Below are 16,927 nucleotides of genomic sequence, written 5' to 3'. Positions count from 1 at the left end.
CTCCTCAAGTCTTCATGAATCCTGGCTTGTCTAGGTGCCTTGTTCATTGTGAATGCATATTAAACATTGGCCATAAGGTTTTTTTTTTTAAAGGTGTAAAGTGTGTTTGTACATATTAGTTATAGTGGAAGTCAAACGATTTTACCCCTCACTAAAAAGGTGTTAGTCTTTAATAATTGAACCAATCATTGGTACACTTAAAAGGATTAGTAGTTTTCAACCCTTGACCGTGATTTCCCCATCTCCTCGCACTGTGCCATATTCTCTCTCTCTCTCTCTCTCTCTCGCTCTCACCCCTTCTTCCAACCTTTTCTCAGTTTGTATTTTTATTTGTGGCAGTCACTGTTGCCAGTAGCCGGTGGTCCAAATTTTGCCACATATGCAAAATATGATCGAACTGTGTCAATTAAAAATGCGGAGGTTCAATTGTAAATATAATTTTCCTTTTTTATAGTAAAGGGTTTTTCAATTTTGCAAATCTACAAATCCAATCCCTTGATTATTTTATCAAACACTAATCATTCATCTCAAATCCTAGATGGAGTTCGATTCTTCACCTCTATCAGAAATCTTGTAAAATGAATAACCTTAGAATGGTGAAGAGAAGATGAAGTTGCTGAAGATTCAAACAAAAAATAGATTATATGGGGAAAAATAACAAAAAATGACTGACCTTATTAGGAATCCTTCTATAGTAGAACACTGAATCTTCAAGGTTTGTTCCGTAGAAAGATGGATAAGAATGAACGTAAATGGAGTACATCCTTTCATATCCTTCAAAGAATTTTTTCCAAACAAGAACAAACAGCAAATGTCCCCTTGTTAAAAAAATGAAAGCAACCTTTGGGGTAAAGTTGAAAGGGAACTCCTCAATCTGAAGAACCACCAAGGCTCTCTCCACAGCAACTCATCTTCGTTCATGTCATGCGTAGGATTAGGTACCTTCAAGAACTCTTTTTAGTCCAATATGCTCTTTGGTTCTATTTTCTTTACTGGATGGCAATGATGATGGTGCCCATTTCGGCTCCGGCCGGAGGGGTTAATGAAGCAGCAATAACGTTGTCGGTTCCTTTTGTAAAGTTGCAAAATTGAAAAAATCTTTAGTGTAAGAAAACAAAATTATTTTTACAAGTGAACCCTCACATTTTCAATTGATATTGTTCGATCATATTTTGCATACATAGCAAAAACTGAACCGCCGGCTGACGGCAGCGGCTGCCACAAATAAAAATCGTTTGAGTCTCTTCTACCCAAAAAACTAAAAACTTCCCTCAAGTCTACCTTTTACGCGTGGTGGGGGCAGTGGAAACGCATTCGTTGGCAAAAATAATAATCCAACGGTAATTGTTGGATACTGTTTTGACACTTTTGTGGGCTAAAATTGAGGCAAACGGTTGAGAATTCAAATTTCAAAACCCAAAGTTGTCTGTAACCTGGAGATACTCAAGCTTCGAATCATAACAGCCGATTCAGAGTAAATCACTAATGAATGTTTTCCGAACGAAATCATTGGCATTTCAAAGGGGAAAAAAACCTTAACATTTCTCATTTGATCATCCATTCATCCCTTTTAATTTTACATTGATTGCCTCCTTTATCAATGGAAGCTAATCATTGGCAAGACCCACTTCTCCTCACTGACGTTTCTTGGCTGGAACAGAGCTGCTACGGTAAGATATGTTGGGGTCTCTCTACAGGCATTATTTGTGCAGACGAATTTCTCATGATTTCTCAATTGATTTTCTGTCTGTTTGGTTTCACTTTACTCGACAGAAATTTCAGTTCAAAAGCGAAACTTTGACACCGCAGAAATGGCTGATCCTGATGTTTCTGGCCCTAACACTATTGATGGTAATGTATTTGGATTATTTCTTACCTACAAGCTTTTTTAATCTTAACTTTCTTTTCTATTCTTTTGGAACGATTTGGTGCGAAGTAACAACTCCTGGTGGGCACTTCTTGACGAGAAACTCTGTTTTATTGTGAAATCCCCCTCTACAGTGTGATAGAATGATAGGTTTGATCTTTGGGTTAATTAGATTTTCTGGTGGGTTTCGTTTGGCGAAAATAAAGAAGGAAAACTATTGAGATTGAAAATTGGGGAAATTTGTACAAAGAAAGGCAAGATTTAAATGTTTCGCTACTGGTTCTCACCCTAGACCTGAATTTGACGTTCTGTCTAGGTTTCCTGGAGGTTTGTTAACAATGGTCGTGTTTCCAGGTCGCTCCTTGCTGGGGTTTTCACTTACATCCCCGGATTTGGTAATCTGTGCTGCTTCACCTGATATCACTTGCATTGGATACGAAGACACACCGGAATATCTTAGGAAAAGAAACCAAAGAAATGGGTTGGTATCTCTAGAGATATCTATAGGGGAAGGCATTACGGCGCTAGAAGTTGGAAAGAACCCTGAATCCCCAACAAAGAAGATTTCAGCTTTGTTCCCGGAGGTACAGGCTTCTGATGGAGTAATGATTCCTGAGGCTTCCATTGAGCTACTGATGAAGTCGACCACCCATGATCCGTGTCCAAGGAATTCCCTTCCTGTGCTAAGCATAAATGCAGGGGGCACTGCTATAACGTCTGAGGGGGTTGATTTCCTAGAGGACATGCTTTTCACTGGTGGAGATGTTTTCAGGACAAATGCAATAATTGAAGATGGCAATGAATGTTTAGCATTGTACCAAAGTGCCCGAGTTGGAAATTTGTCATATGAAGTTCAGAAGGTTGAGCCTGGAAATTACATTGTTGATTTGCATCTAGCAGAGATTATATTCGTAGATGGCCGTCCAGGGATGAGGGTCTTTGATATCTTTATACAAGAGGAGAAGGTGAGAACCCGTTCTCTCTCTCTCTCTCTCTCTCTTTTATTTTTTATTTTTTTTAATTATAAAATATTTGTGCCGACCACCCGGAAACAAATTATTCATGGAGAGTAAATCTATTACAGGTAGTTAGCGGAATTGACATTTATGCTAAAGTAGGTTCAAATAAGGCTCTGGTTTTACGTGATTTGAATGCGTCAGTCCACAACGATGAGGCCTTATCCATCAGATTTGTAGGAGTCATAGGAACTCCAATTGTGTGCGGAATTTCAATAAGGAATGATTGTTTGGCAGGTCAGTGAACCTCTAAGAACTTGTTTGATATTTGAAAATTTTGAATGAGCAGAATATAATATTTTTTTCTGTCACATAATAATTCAATCACTTCAGACCATCATCTGATTTTCACCTGACAGCTTGTTTTCCAGGCTCATGGAGTGTAAACATTAGTGAAGACAAAGAATCATCTCAAACAGGAGATCAGAAAGAACCGGTAGTATACCTGATTTAATTGTTCAGGTGCCAGTAACAGTACTCTTTTCTTGAACAACAGTATAATAAATCCTCCTTTTCTTGTATCATATTCTCTACAGGAATGCAATGACTCAAACTCTAATATATATGGAACTTTTCGAGAGCTTCAAAGAAAATTTGAGCTGCAGTGTAAAGAATTGACAGAAACCAAAAAAACATTGGAAGATATTAAAAGGGATAATGAACTGAAGAGCAAAGAATGCCAAGAAGCTCGTATGTCTCTTTATGAACTCCAGAATGAGCTAATGCGCAAGTCCATGCATGTCGGGTCATTAGGTATGAGAATTTTTGCATTACTTTCCTTTAGGTTTTTTTTAGAACGTCTTGACAGATTAATTTTCATAGCTTTTGCCATTGAGGGACAAGTGAAGGAAAAAAGTCGATGGTTCTCTTCCCTTAAAGACTTGACCAGAAGATTCAAGGTATTGGAATCCTAACTAGAGTCTCCTTTTTCTGAATAAAAAAGCAGTTTTAAACTGATCTGGAATACTGAGCAGATTCTGAAAATGGAACACATCAAGCTATCAGAAGTAGCATCAGAGTATAAGAAGTGCCTTGCAGATATGGTCCAAATGGCCAATACCACTCAGTCTACAAGTAAATTGATATACTCAACTATGCGTTTCAATCTCAATTCCTTCTAATTAGTTCTTGAGTTTATTAATGTTTTCATTCTTTTTGGAAAGTGAATCAGCATATAGACATAGAAAAAGAGTCCAAAGACATCAAACTTAAATACATTAAAGGTGCAAAAGAACGGAAAGAGCTTTACAACAAAGTCCAGGAGCTGAAAGGTCAGCAAAATGTTTGATATGACTGCTCAATTTGATTTAGGGAATGTGAAGGACTTTGGACATTTTGGCTTTGTTTTATTTTTTCAGGGAATATAAGAGTTTTTTGCAGATGTAGACCTCTGAACAATGAAGAAATTGCTGGAGGAGCCACAGTGGCAATTGATTTTGAATCTGCCAAATATGGAGAGCTTACAGTCAAAGGGAATGGAGCATCCAAGAAGTTTTTCAAGTTTGATTCTGTCTTTACACCACAAGCAAGTCAAGGTAATGAGTCGATAAAAGAAATTCTTATCTTAGAGGTCTTTTTGCTATTGATAGACTTCAATGACCATGTAGGAATTCTCATTGCATTTACTCCATGTACTACTACTTTATTAGTTTCACTTGTCAATTACCTCAGATGCATTTCTCATTTTTAATTGCTTATTTATTTTTATCTGATTGCCTAAACTTGCATCTCTTTGTGATGTTAAATAGCTGATGTGTTCGAAGGTACAGCCCCCTTGGCAACTTCAGTTTTAGATGGATACAATGTTTGCATATTTGCATATGGACAGACAGGAAGTGGCAAGACATTCACAATGGAGGGGACAGAAGAAGCACGGGGAGTCAACTACAGGACTCTTGAGGAGCTATTTCACATTATCAAGGATAGAAAGGGACTTTTCCATTATGAAATTTCTGTGTCTGTCTTAGAAGTCTACAACGAGCAGATAAGAGACTTGTTGGTGCCAGCGTCTCACTCAGGAGTTGCACCAAAGAGGTAATTTGAAAAAGCTACCCATTGTCTATAAGATATATTCTTGAGAAATATGAAATTTTTACTAGAATATGGGATCTTTGTGGACTAACAGTTCTTTTTTCTGCTTGTTTACTGAGATCTTTTAGGCTTGAAATAAGGCAAGTTGCAGAAGGAATTCATCATGTTCCGGGACTTGTTGAAGCCCATGTAAACAACATGAATGAGGTCTGGGAAGTTCTACAAATGGGCAGCAGTGCTAGGGCTGTTGGTTCAACGAATGTGAATGAACACAGTAGCCGATCCCATTGGTTTGTCTTCCTGTTTTCTGTCATGACAATTTTTAAGCTCCTCCCTTGTGAATAATGCAGTCAAAACTGTTGTGTTGCCCAACATAGATATGAGATAGAAGGGCTTAGAGTTGTTACTTAATTAAGAGACGGTGGATGAAGTGTAAGAAAGATAGCAATTAGGAACCTTGCTGATGCTGTCACCAAAGCTTGCTAACTTTTATATCCCTGAAGCCTGCAATGAAAAGGAGAAAAGGGGGTGGGGTGGGGGATAGAGGCACTCATCTCTTTTACCCCATATAACAAAAATTTGGGTCTTATAATTCGTCCTTCATGTAAAAAACAATCTAAGACAAAAGCCCATAACCAAATGTTAGCAAAATATGACCACATTTGGAAGGGTATTACTTGCAGAGACAATGCTCTCCTCTCTCACCCCCTGGACAAATTAAGAAAAAAAATATTTATTCTTTTTCCCAAAGAGTGTTGCCTTCTATTTATAGATTTCTCCTTCTTGGCTCATCATGTCTATATGCGTATGGGGTGATTTTTTGCAAAACTACTAGTCAGCAACTTTGCATTGCATTTGCAGGTCTGACTGATATGCACTATGTGAACTTAGAAATCATTTTGCACAAATGATTTAGGTTTGCAGCTGTTACCCACTAGGGGATTTCAAATAAGAGTAGAAGAAAATGAATAAGGGGACAGAAGAGCAAATGCACCTCCTTTAAACAAGACATATAGGTTTTAAACAGGAAAAAAGGTCTTGTAATTTGCTGTTTCTTGTTCTGACTGTAATTGAACCATTTAATACATGAATACTGACAAAGTGCAGTAATCCTCTTACAGTATTCACTGTGTGATGGTGAAGGGAGAAAACCTTTTAAATGGTGAATGCATGAGAAGCAAATTATGGCTTGTTGATCTAGCAGGAAGTGAGAGAATAGCCAAGACAGATGTTCAAGGAGAACGCCTAAAGGAAACACAGAACATTAACAGATCTCTTTCTGCACTTGGTGATGTTATCTTTGCTCTTGCAACCAAAAGCCCACATATTCCATTCAGGTTCTGAATGTACTCTTTGGTCTAAATGGGAATTCTTTGTATTGGAATTACTTTATTTATCATTCACTGTTTGACGTTTCAAATTGTCTTTCAAAACTGTGTAGGAATTCCAAGCTCACGCACTTGCTTCAAGATTCTCTAGGTAAATCTATTATGTCTTGCAAGGCTTTGTGAAGAGGGAGAGAAACTGGAAAGAATTGCCTTAGAATCCTTAGTTTCTTAGACAATTTAAACCAGGATGAATTTTTACTTGTCATCTAGCTAGTGCAAAGGGAGATTTCTCATTTCAATTAGAAAAATTGACTACATGATTATCATCAAAATAATCATTGCATCTTTGTTGATAGTCAGTTCAAATGGATGACAGAGAAAACCCTGTGGTTAGGGTAACTATTTTCATTTGGTCAGTATGCTTATACCAAGTGCTCAACAAACAAAAGCTGCCTTGCATAGTTGGTGCACTTCATTCTGCCCCTGCTCACTAGGAGTCTCAAGTTTGAGCCACCCCCTCCAATGCGAAAAAAATTGTTACTTCCTTTTTCTTCCAAACCAGAAAATGACATCTAATTTTTAAGATTATATCTACAGGTGGAGATTCAAAGGCCTTGATGTTTGTACAGATCAGTCCAAATGAGAATGACCTGTCTGAGACTTTATGCTCGCTGAACTTTGCAAGCAGAGTAAGGGGTATAGAGCTGGGTCCAGCAAAGAAGCAGTTAGATGGTGTTGAGCTTGTGAAATACAGACAAATGGTATAAATATCTCTTTGAAACATGAAATGTTTCATTATAGGTAGCAAAATTCTCGATACTTTTGATTCATTGATTCCTGTTTTGAAGTATTCCTTTTTCCATTTTTAAGGTTGAGAAGACCAAACATGAAACGAAGAGCAAAGAAGTGCTAATTAAGAAAATGGAGGAGACGATTCACAGCCAAGAGTTGAAGGTGAAGGCAAGAGATCTAAATATTAAAAACCTACAAGACAAGGTATGTGAGCAGAACTCTTCTTACAAGCTATCTAATTGGAGACAAAAGATGGAAGTCCCAATTTGAATTTTTATTTAATTACAAATGTAATTTGCAAAGCTGTCTGGATATTGTTCCTCCTTTTGATAACTAGAGATTTCTCGTAGCCTTTCCTACCTACTGCATCTTCTTCATCTGCTTCAGAAGCCTAAATTTCTCAAGGGATTTACAATAAAATAAAACATGAAATATTTCATATTAACTAAAATGCATGATTCTTGTGCTTCGGACAGATGAGTATTGACTGTGTTTCATACTTGATCATGCATAAAATCCGTTCCTTAGGATAATTTTTCTTACTGCTATAAATTACACGATGTACCTTCCATTCCACCGCCAGAACTGGACTTCAGTTCTCTCAACTTTCACACACAATCTGTTAAATCTCTCTGATGATGCTAACCTTCCCTTAGGCTGCATTTGTTTGCAAGGGTGGGGTGGGAAAAAATGGGTGGAAAAAAAAAAAAAAAAACATGTGGGCACCATGTGTAATGGGGTGAGGGAGACGGAAAGGAAAGGAAGAGATTTTGTGGAAAAATGGTAAATACGGGTCCAACTTTTTGGTTTTCCACATTTTTCTACAAAATCTCACATATTTTATGGGGATTTGAAAATGCATGGGGTGGGAATTAGTATGCCACCTCACTAGACAAGTTTTCTTAATTTAAGAAAGCTTGTCTCCAGCTTTCCCACCCCTATCAACCAAACAAACCACACTTTTGGGATTTAATGGAAAAATATGCTTTTTCAAAATTTTTCCCACCCACCTTTATTCCAGCAAACAAACGCAGCCTTAATGAGCAACATGATTCTGAAAGTTTGTAATTTGTTATTCATTATGACTTGTCTTCTTTGGTACCTGATTTCCTGTTCCCATTTTTTGGGGCTCTATATGGCCATCTTAAGAATTATCAATGGAGACAAGAACTTGTTAAGTCTAGAGAAATATGTAGATTGGTTCTTCAGTGAAGCTTATATATATCAAGCTATTTTTTCTACAGGTGAAAGAGTTGGAATCGCAGCTTCTGATAGAAAGAAAACTAGCAAGACAGCAAGTGGACACAAACATATCAGGGCTGCAGCAGTTGCAACAAAAAGAAGAGCAACAAATGGCATTTATGAAGCCTCCATTGGCAACACAAAAGTTTGGAAACCCGAAGATTGCCAATGAACCAGCTAGTTCATTGACTAAAGATGTCATGAATCTCCTCAGACCACTCTCAGATAACATCTCGAAAGTTACAACTGCTCCTCCAACCGAAACCATTCTCAGGTGTACCAATCCAGATGAGAAAGAAAACAGACCCAAGATGTCTGAACGACCACCATTGCCACTACCCAAAAGGACTGGTAGGGCTTCCATCTGCACTACTACACGCAGGATTCCAATGGTACCAGCTCCTAGACGTAATTCTCTAGTCCCATTGACTGCAACACCAAGCATGGCTGCATTTCCATCGCAATCATTATCTTTATCACCAGCCCAAGCTGACCTCATCAAAGAAGATTCAGAAGAAAGTGAATGTAGCTTGCCAGACCAAACACAAACTCCCAAGGGACATAAAAATGGGGGTAATAAGAAGGTGAGCAGCATATTGAGAAGAAGCATTCAAAAGAAGATTCACATTAAATCACCATTGCAGCAGCGAAGGGTGGGAGTGAGCCGAGGGGTGGAAAAAGTGCGTATATCAATTGGGGGTACAAGGAGATTACCAAAAAGAATACTGGTCACCAATGCCACCACAGCGGGTAAAGAAGTAGAACAAAGGCAGAATCAACGGGAAAAGGAAAGGGGTTGGATTGTTGGCAAGTAAAGAGCAGAGCAGATTTTTACTCTGCAATTTAAACATGTTTCATGTTTGGGTACTAAGAGGTACCTAAATCATCCTCTACTTGGTTTTTTACACTCCCAGATTGTTCATGTAAATTCTATACTGTAACTAATTCTCTTCATTCCCCACCCCTCTCTATAAAAGGGTGAATTTCCCCCTGATTTTATAGGATTTTTCATCTTTTGCCTTCAAATTTCCCCTTCAAACATTTGAATACTTTTAAGAGTACATAGACTAACAGTTTCAGTTGTCATAATTGTTTTGTCTGAAAAGGAAATGTAGTTGACAGTGTCTTGGAAGAAAATAATATTACCTGATAGCTGGTGTGGTACTTGGAGATTAGGGAAGGTAGGAAAGGTCCTAATGAGAGACAAAGGCGTAACTAAAGGGTTGCAATTTTGGCCCTGAATCCTGAACTTCTCCTGCGACCAAACAAGGTTTGGCTCAAAATTTTGGTCCTAAGAATTGGTCAGTGCCTGAATATTCTGGCTCGGAATCAGGATCAGGAGTTCAGGACTTGGTGTTTGGCCCAGCCACTAACCCTAATTGCTAGGCCTAACATAACATTTTTTTATTCATGATTTGAGTCGTTGCAATCACATCATAGGGCTGGTTATCAATTTATCTTGGAGGTGATAGTTTTATGAGCTGTTTTATTGCTTTATGGTTAGGAGCTCAAGGTCAAGATCAAGGCCAAGGTGATAGCGGGACAGGTTTAAAGTCAATCAGGGTAAACCTAGCCCAGCCCTTAACAGTTAGCAATGGATGGGCCAAACTGCCAAGATCAAGGTTTTCAGGCAGGTTACGGTCAAGGTTTGAGATTTGGAAAAGCTTAATTCATCCTGATCCTATTACAGTCCTACGGTCAAGGTTTGAGATTTGGAAAAGCTTAATTCATCCTGATCCTATTACAGTCCTAGTAGCGTTAATTATTTTGAAGAAGAAACACAATCTAAATTTATTAAATTTCCAAGAGATTGAATCTTAAACAGAGTTACCCAAGGAAAAAATATCTTAAATAGCATTGTCTTAGGCTTGTTTGGTTACTTGAATCTAGAGATTTCAAATCTCTGGATTCATGAATCTGAAAATTATACCCGTTTGGTTGTAAAAATCTCCAGATTCATGAAATCTAGAGATTCACCTTTTTACACTAAAAACGTGAATCTGTAGATTTATGGGTAAGGGGTGAAATCCAGAGATTTCAAAAAAGCTATACATTTGTACATTCACAAAAATCACATCAATCAAATAGTTTTTTAGGATGAATCCACAAATTTCATTCCACAACCAAACATTTAATTTTAAAAATTATGATTCCATAGATTTGAAATCTATAGATTTCAAATCTCTAGATATTTGAAATCTCTAGACTCATAAAACCAAACAGGCCCTTAAGTCTTCCCCACATTTACCAGTCACAACATCCTATTTTGGATTTCTTAAATGGGGTAGAATGTATAAGAACCTTCTTCGAGGTAATGGATAAGAAATCAACGATATACTTTGGATCCTCTCCTTGGAGGGGTTCTTCCTAGTAAGTGCTTAATGAGCTATAGGATTTGGCTGCAGTAATATTCTAATTCAAGGGCTACGGTAAATCCAAGCAGTACTCTTAGATTAGAATATTACACGTGATTGAATCCTATAACTCATTGGACAATCATTGGGAGATTCTCTACAAGGAGAGGAGCCAAATACATAAAATTTAGAGTGCAATTGTTTGAATGGACTCACAGTATATTATGTTTCAGCTAAAGTTTTATTTAGGATAATTACTGTTGTCGCCCATAGTATAGTTAAATCACAATCTTATTCCTTGCATTTTTTTGAAATTATTCAATGAATCCTATATTTTGTTTGCTTTTGCTATTTCTCCTTAGCTTTAAGAATTGTTTGTTAATTGATAATGTCGCACCCCACCCACCAATATGGGGCCCATCCGACAACTTGTGGTGTGATCTATAGTCATAAGATCCTTAGTTACATCATTAATAATAATAAATACACAAAATGCCATAATCAATAACAAAGAATAATTTAATAATAGGTTAAGAAATAAATGGTTCCAAAATCTAAGGAAATAACACTAAATGATGTCAAAAGAATGTCTTAAAGGAGTGTATCAAAGGTAGATAACAAAGTATATAACAACGAAAGTAAGAATTATCTAGAGAATGTTTCATAATGTTTTATTATTGTCCTACAACTTTTTAGAGTACTCTATCTCGTATTTCTTGATCCACGGAGTCATGAGACCTTCCTTCATGGACTTGTCCAAGTGGCAAACAATCCGAGCTCTATTCCAGTCAATAGGTGCCATAAAAGCATTCAATGCACCCGCATGAAGCTTCGTGTTGATTAGGACCAGATCCCATTGACGCCTCCAGTTCCTCTTTAGAGGTGTTCTCCCCCTGTCACACCCCACCCGCCGTTCTCGGTTACCCGCCCGACAACCCGTGGGAGTGATCCGCCGTAGGATCCACGGTTTTAGTCTATTAACAATATTAAATACAAATAAAGATAATCAAGAGCAAACAATGTTCAATAATTGAATTAAATGAATTATAGGAGTCCAAATACTCCAATAACAATAATAAAGGAAAGAAATAATGAATAAAAATGAATAAGGATTCAGCGGAAGTAAACAAAAGAGTTATATCAATTTCTTCCCAGTTTCCTTTTATAAGTTTCAAAAGTGTTTTTCATGAATCTCAAGGTAGGGTGTCCTCCAGTTCTTCTCTATTCGCTGAGTGAACTTTCTGACCACCTTCCTTCTCTGACCATCAATAGGTGCGATAGGCGCACTCCATGCAGCCGCAGGAACTCCTGCACATGCTATTTCCATCTCCCACTGACGGTGCCACATCTTCTTCATACGGGATGGTTCCTTCATAGGAAACCAGTCCATCTTCCTGTACAATTCCTTCTTCTATGCAGGCTAATAAACATATACAAAATAAAGACGTGAGTTCTAAAGAACTCAGTAAGAAACAATCACAAATCCGATCAATTATCCAACAATGCCAAAATGTACAAATAATAAGAATGAATGCAAAGTATGAATGATATTATGATTTCTAACTATGCAGGTCTCTAATAGTTGACATGCTTTAAGTTATACACCAGCCCTCCTCTGGGTAAGTCTCATCACTCTGATCTGGCAAGGACTGGCTACCTCTGTAGGGATCCTAGGAAAAGGGGAAGTCCACACCTAGCTCTCATTTCCATGGCTGGGGTTAAGTCAACACTGTCTCACCACGACCATTGGTAATGACTACTGGCGCATGTCGGGGTTTCTAATCCAATGCAAGGTTATACTGGTTACATGTCTACATGAAGTCCAGATACATCCCCTATGGCACCAACCAACTCGGTTCAGTATCCTTCACAACCTAGGAGAGAGAATCCTCACGGACTGGCTACTGCTATTGGACTCCACTCCTTAACCCTATGGTCATCTACATATTATTGGGGTGGATGCTCTCATGATTCCTCACGACACCCAGTCCGATCCTTGGACATCCATGAGCCCAACCCTAACATATGCAACCCTACCATTTACATGACTAACATTGGACCAATGTCACCTCACTGTCATCACGGGTCACTCGGTTTCAATCCCCCTACCAAAAGAGTAGTAGCATGTGGGGTACCTAGCCATGCAATCTAGACTCTACCTAATAATGCCATCAAATAGTAAAGACAGTGCTAGAGACATCAGCAGGCATGTGTCCCATTCCATAGCCTTTTGATATCCCTAGCTAAGATATCCCAAAAATAGATACCTCATCCATCAGAACCATATACCAACTATCATCAGTACATAACATTCATAATCAACACAGTATGTATGTAAGTAAGACAAACAGCAGTAAAATAACATGATTTATATTTAAGACATGAATACAGCAGCATATATAAAGAAATACAATTTCTAATATACACTAGATTGGCATATTACAAGTCTATTCAAAAGATAGGATGAATTGTCCTTACCTGCATATAAGTAAAACTGTCCGTAAAAAGATATCTGTTAACTATTACAAGTCTTTCTTTTCAAACAGAGTATACCTAAACACAGTGTTACAATATTATATAAGTTAAATGAATCAAAGAGAATCAGAACCAAAAGTCATTTGGTCTCTGTTTACCAGCCGGTCGCTCGGGCCGGTTGCTTAAGTTGAGCGACCGCCACTAGTGACCGCCCAAAAACAGAGAGTTTCAATCTGAAACTCAGGCTTCTAATTACTCGTTTTCAATCCGGATTTCGAGTAATCATGACCTAAGTCTCAAATCTAATACTCCCAAAGCCAAAGGGTGAAGGAAATCCTAGTAATTACCATCATTGGGTTACCCATAACTCTCCCCTTGACTGGATTATCCTTCTCACGAAAACAGGGTTTCGTTTACGGGTAATTCATCTCAAGTAGATTGGAAAGAGAGTCACAATGATCAGAGGGGGTAACCACCATGACGAGGGGATGGGTTAACACTAAATTAACAGACAAAGAGAGTAAAGAATAAAGGATAAATTCATTACCTCACGTTAGAAAGCCAGAAAAAGGGAAGGACTGATCTCCAAGTCATTGCCAACACTCCAGATCCACTTTCGGAACTTCCCCGCAACCGTCTAACCTCCAATTTAGCAGCCACAAATAAAATAATCGTTATTTAGATGAGGGTTACCTTTTATAGAAGTCAGGGGGCAAAATAGGGCAAAATCCCCGAAAACAGACCGGGCGGTCGCTCCAGGCGGTCGCTTGGTTTAATCGATCGCCACTAGCAACCGCCCCCATGTAATTTGCCATACAAGGGTGCTTTTGCTAGGGGGTTGATACCCAAGGCCAACCTAGCCCTAAAGAAGAGATGGGGGAGATCTTACCTTCATTCCGGACATCTCCGAACAACACTTGACTTCCAGAATTCCAAAAACCAAGCAAGGCAGGCTCTTCAGACAAAGGATCCAGATCCATGGGTTCAGGGTACAGATCATGGACTTCTATCTGAACACTCCACAAATTTACCCGACTAGACCTTCGGGTTCTCGGACCTGAAATACGGATCTCGGGTTAGAAATACGGGGGTTGTTACAACCCCGCATGAGGAATTTCTCCTGTTTTTGTATAGACATCTGAAGAAAACAGAGATAATCCACAAGGATGAGTTCTAACGAACTTAGTAAGGCAACAATTCCATATATGTACCAAAATCACGTAGTGAATAGCAGATGAAATAATAAAATGCAGAGCTATGAAATGCATCTAGTAATCTAACTATGCGAGTCTCTATTCAAGCATGCATGCTTTAATATATAACACCAGCCTCCTCTGGGTAGGTCTCATCACTCTAATCCCTCACGGACTAGCTACCTCTGTTGGGATCCTGGGTAAGGGGTATGGTTCTCATCATCAACCATGGTTGGGGTATAAGTCCACATTCTCTCACTACAACCATTGGTCTGAGTATTGGTGCATGTCGGGGATTCTAAACCCAATGCAAGGTCCTATTGTAACAGACAACATGTGGTCTAGATACATTTCCTTATACCTAGTGCATTGTTGGTCTAGTATCCTTCTCCACCTAGGAACGTGAATCCTCATGGACTGATTACCTTTGTTGGATTCCATTCCTTAACCTCATGGTCATCTACATATTGTTGGGGTGAATGCTCTCATATCCCCTCACGACACCCAAGCCGTCTTTTGGACGCTTATGGGCCCAACCCTAATATATGCAACCCTACCATTGCATGATAAATAGTGGATCACTGACTCTCCTCATGGACTGCTTACCTCTTTTGGATGACACAGAGTCATGTCACTGCCATCACAGGTCACTCGTGGTAGCATGTAGGGGTACCTAACCATGCAATCTAGGCCCCTAGTCATGTGGGACAATAACTATGAGAGTGCTAGGGGCATCAAAGGACAATGTCCCTTACCATAGCCTTTGATATCTCAAGCTAGGAGCACCAAACTAGGTATTCCTCAATCATAGTCATACCAAATACATCATTTCACATTAAGCAAAGTAGTAAAATACATTAATCATCAATCATGATACTTCATTAACAAGTAAACATGTTCAACAATAATTACAAAGGTTATAAGACTATTGACTTCTACAGAAAAGTAAGTAGTTCATCATAACATCAATTCAACCATACATGCAATTGTGTCCTTACCTATTTTAGCAGAAAAAGTATTGAAAAATGTGTTATATCTCCCAAGAAAATACACTTAATAGATCCCAGGAAACCCCTAGAGTAAGATTATAAGGTTATATTAGGATTTGAGAGTCAAACTAGGCAAAAACAACATCAACACAACCTTTGAAAGTAGGCCGGTCGGTTAAGGCGTTTGGTTAGCTGATCGACCTCCCTAAGTGACCGTGTCACATCCCCCCAGCCGATTCCTTAACTGCAAAACCCGAAGGTATGATCCATAGCCCTGAAAATCAAGTCTCAATAATCATCCTCGCACATAGCACAATAGTACAATCATGAGTAAGAAATAATCATTGTATTTATGTAACTAAAAGAATAATCAAAGTATGGATCTCAAAATAATATTAGAGTATGGAAGTGATACCAAAATAATCAAAATAGAAGAGTATGTTGAATTAAACTCTAATAATTAAAATGCGGAAGAATAGTCAAAACTAAAGTATTACAACTGAAAGAAATAAAGAAGTTTCGAAACTGCTCTAAGTACTACAAATAGTATGTTTCCTTGTTAAAAAGGTAATGTCTATATTAAAAAATCTTTGTATCCAGTATGGGGGTGTAGATCAGCTCCAAAGTCGGACTAATCTTTGTACGCATAGTCGACACACAAACATTCTTCACCTTGATATTCGTGATCGCCAACACTTTGTATACCATATGGATCACTCGTCGGGGTCTCGTACTCCTGAGTCTTGACGTCATCAACACCTGTAGCAAAGTCTAAAGCAAACATTGTCCTTGAAGGGTGAGCTCAAAAGAACTCAGCGAGTAGTTCACATACAATAACAATTACAGTCCAATTCAAGAACAAAGCATGATGCAATATGATATGAGACAATATGCAAGTATCAATTAACTCTAACAGATGCTAGTCTCTTATGGCGGACACACATTAAGATAGAACACCAACCTCCTTTGGGAAGGTCTCTATCACTTTGATCCCTCATGGACTGGCTACCTCTTTTGGGATTTGGGCAAGGGGTTACGGGCATCCCTCTTGGACTATCACCATGGTTGGGGTTTAGGTCACCGCTCTCTCACCACACCATTTGGTATGAGTACTGGCGTGTGTCAGGGTTATAGCTAGCCTAGTGCAAGTCATCTACTGTGTCACATTAACTTAGGGTTGGATACTTCCCCTCATGCCTCTCAAAATCAGTAATGGTATCCTTCCCCTTAGTCATCATATTCTATGGCACCAACCAACTCGGACTACAGACTCTTAACCCTATTGGTCATCCACATATAATAAACGGGAAGCTCTTATGCCCTCTCACAAGTTGTCTACCGGTCTCGGGTGCCCATGAGCCCAGGCTTATTATAATGTGACCCTACCAATAAATGGCCCCCACAATGTGATTGTGTCCTCTCACATTTTGGCTACCGGTCTTGAGTGCCCACAATTCCCATTGCTGCCACAGGTCACTCAACCTCAATACCCATGCCGATAGGGTGTGATATGACGGGGTTTCTAGCCAAACACTTCTATACATCCTAGGTATGACATTGAATAATCATGAAAGCGCCAAGGGGCATCATAGGATTGTGTTCCATACCACCTCCACTGATGTCCCATGATAGAAACACCC

General features: G+C 38.8%; 1 protein-coding gene across 4 annotated transcripts; it reads left to right on the top strand.

The window, feature by feature from the left end:
- Positions 1-1,381: 1,381 nt before the first annotated feature.
- Positions 1,382-9,339, top strand: LOC149005345 (kinesin-like protein KIN-14Q). Of its 4 annotated transcripts, none has more exons than XM_089168478.1 (17): positions 1,382-1,670; positions 1,783-1,851; positions 2,222-2,832; positions 2,952-3,120; positions 3,243-3,319; positions 3,420-3,636; positions 3,706-3,782; positions 3,858-3,957; positions 4,047-4,154; positions 4,242-4,418; positions 4,632-4,917; positions 5,043-5,204; positions 6,036-6,251; positions 6,356-6,393; positions 6,840-7,003; positions 7,113-7,238; positions 8,279-9,339. In XM_089168478.1, the coding sequence occupies exons 1-17, from the start codon at positions 1,601-1,603 to the stop codon at positions 9,089-9,091; spliced, it is 3,480 nt and encodes a 1,159-aa protein (XP_089024604.1). In that variant the 5' UTR covers positions 1,382-1,600; the 3' UTR covers positions 9,092-9,339. The 4 variants fall into 4 exon arrangements, with proteins under 4 accessions (XP_089024604.1, XP_089024605.1, XP_089024603.1 ...); XM_089168479.1 differs by having other exon boundaries at positions 1,774-1,851; positions 3,255-3,319; XM_089168477.1 differs by having other exon boundaries at positions 1,774-1,851.
- Positions 9,340-16,927: the final 7,588 nt, after the last annotated feature.

This window comes from Hakea prostrata, chromosome 9 (assembly GCF_041222555.1).
Source record: "Hakea prostrata isolate BN-2017 chromosome 9, UWA_Hpros_2, whole genome shotgun sequence".
Classification (NCBI taxonomy): domain Eukaryota; kingdom Viridiplantae; phylum Streptophyta; class Magnoliopsida; order Proteales; family Proteaceae; genus Hakea; species Hakea prostrata.
This window is presented reverse-complemented; position numbering and strand designations above follow the sequence as displayed.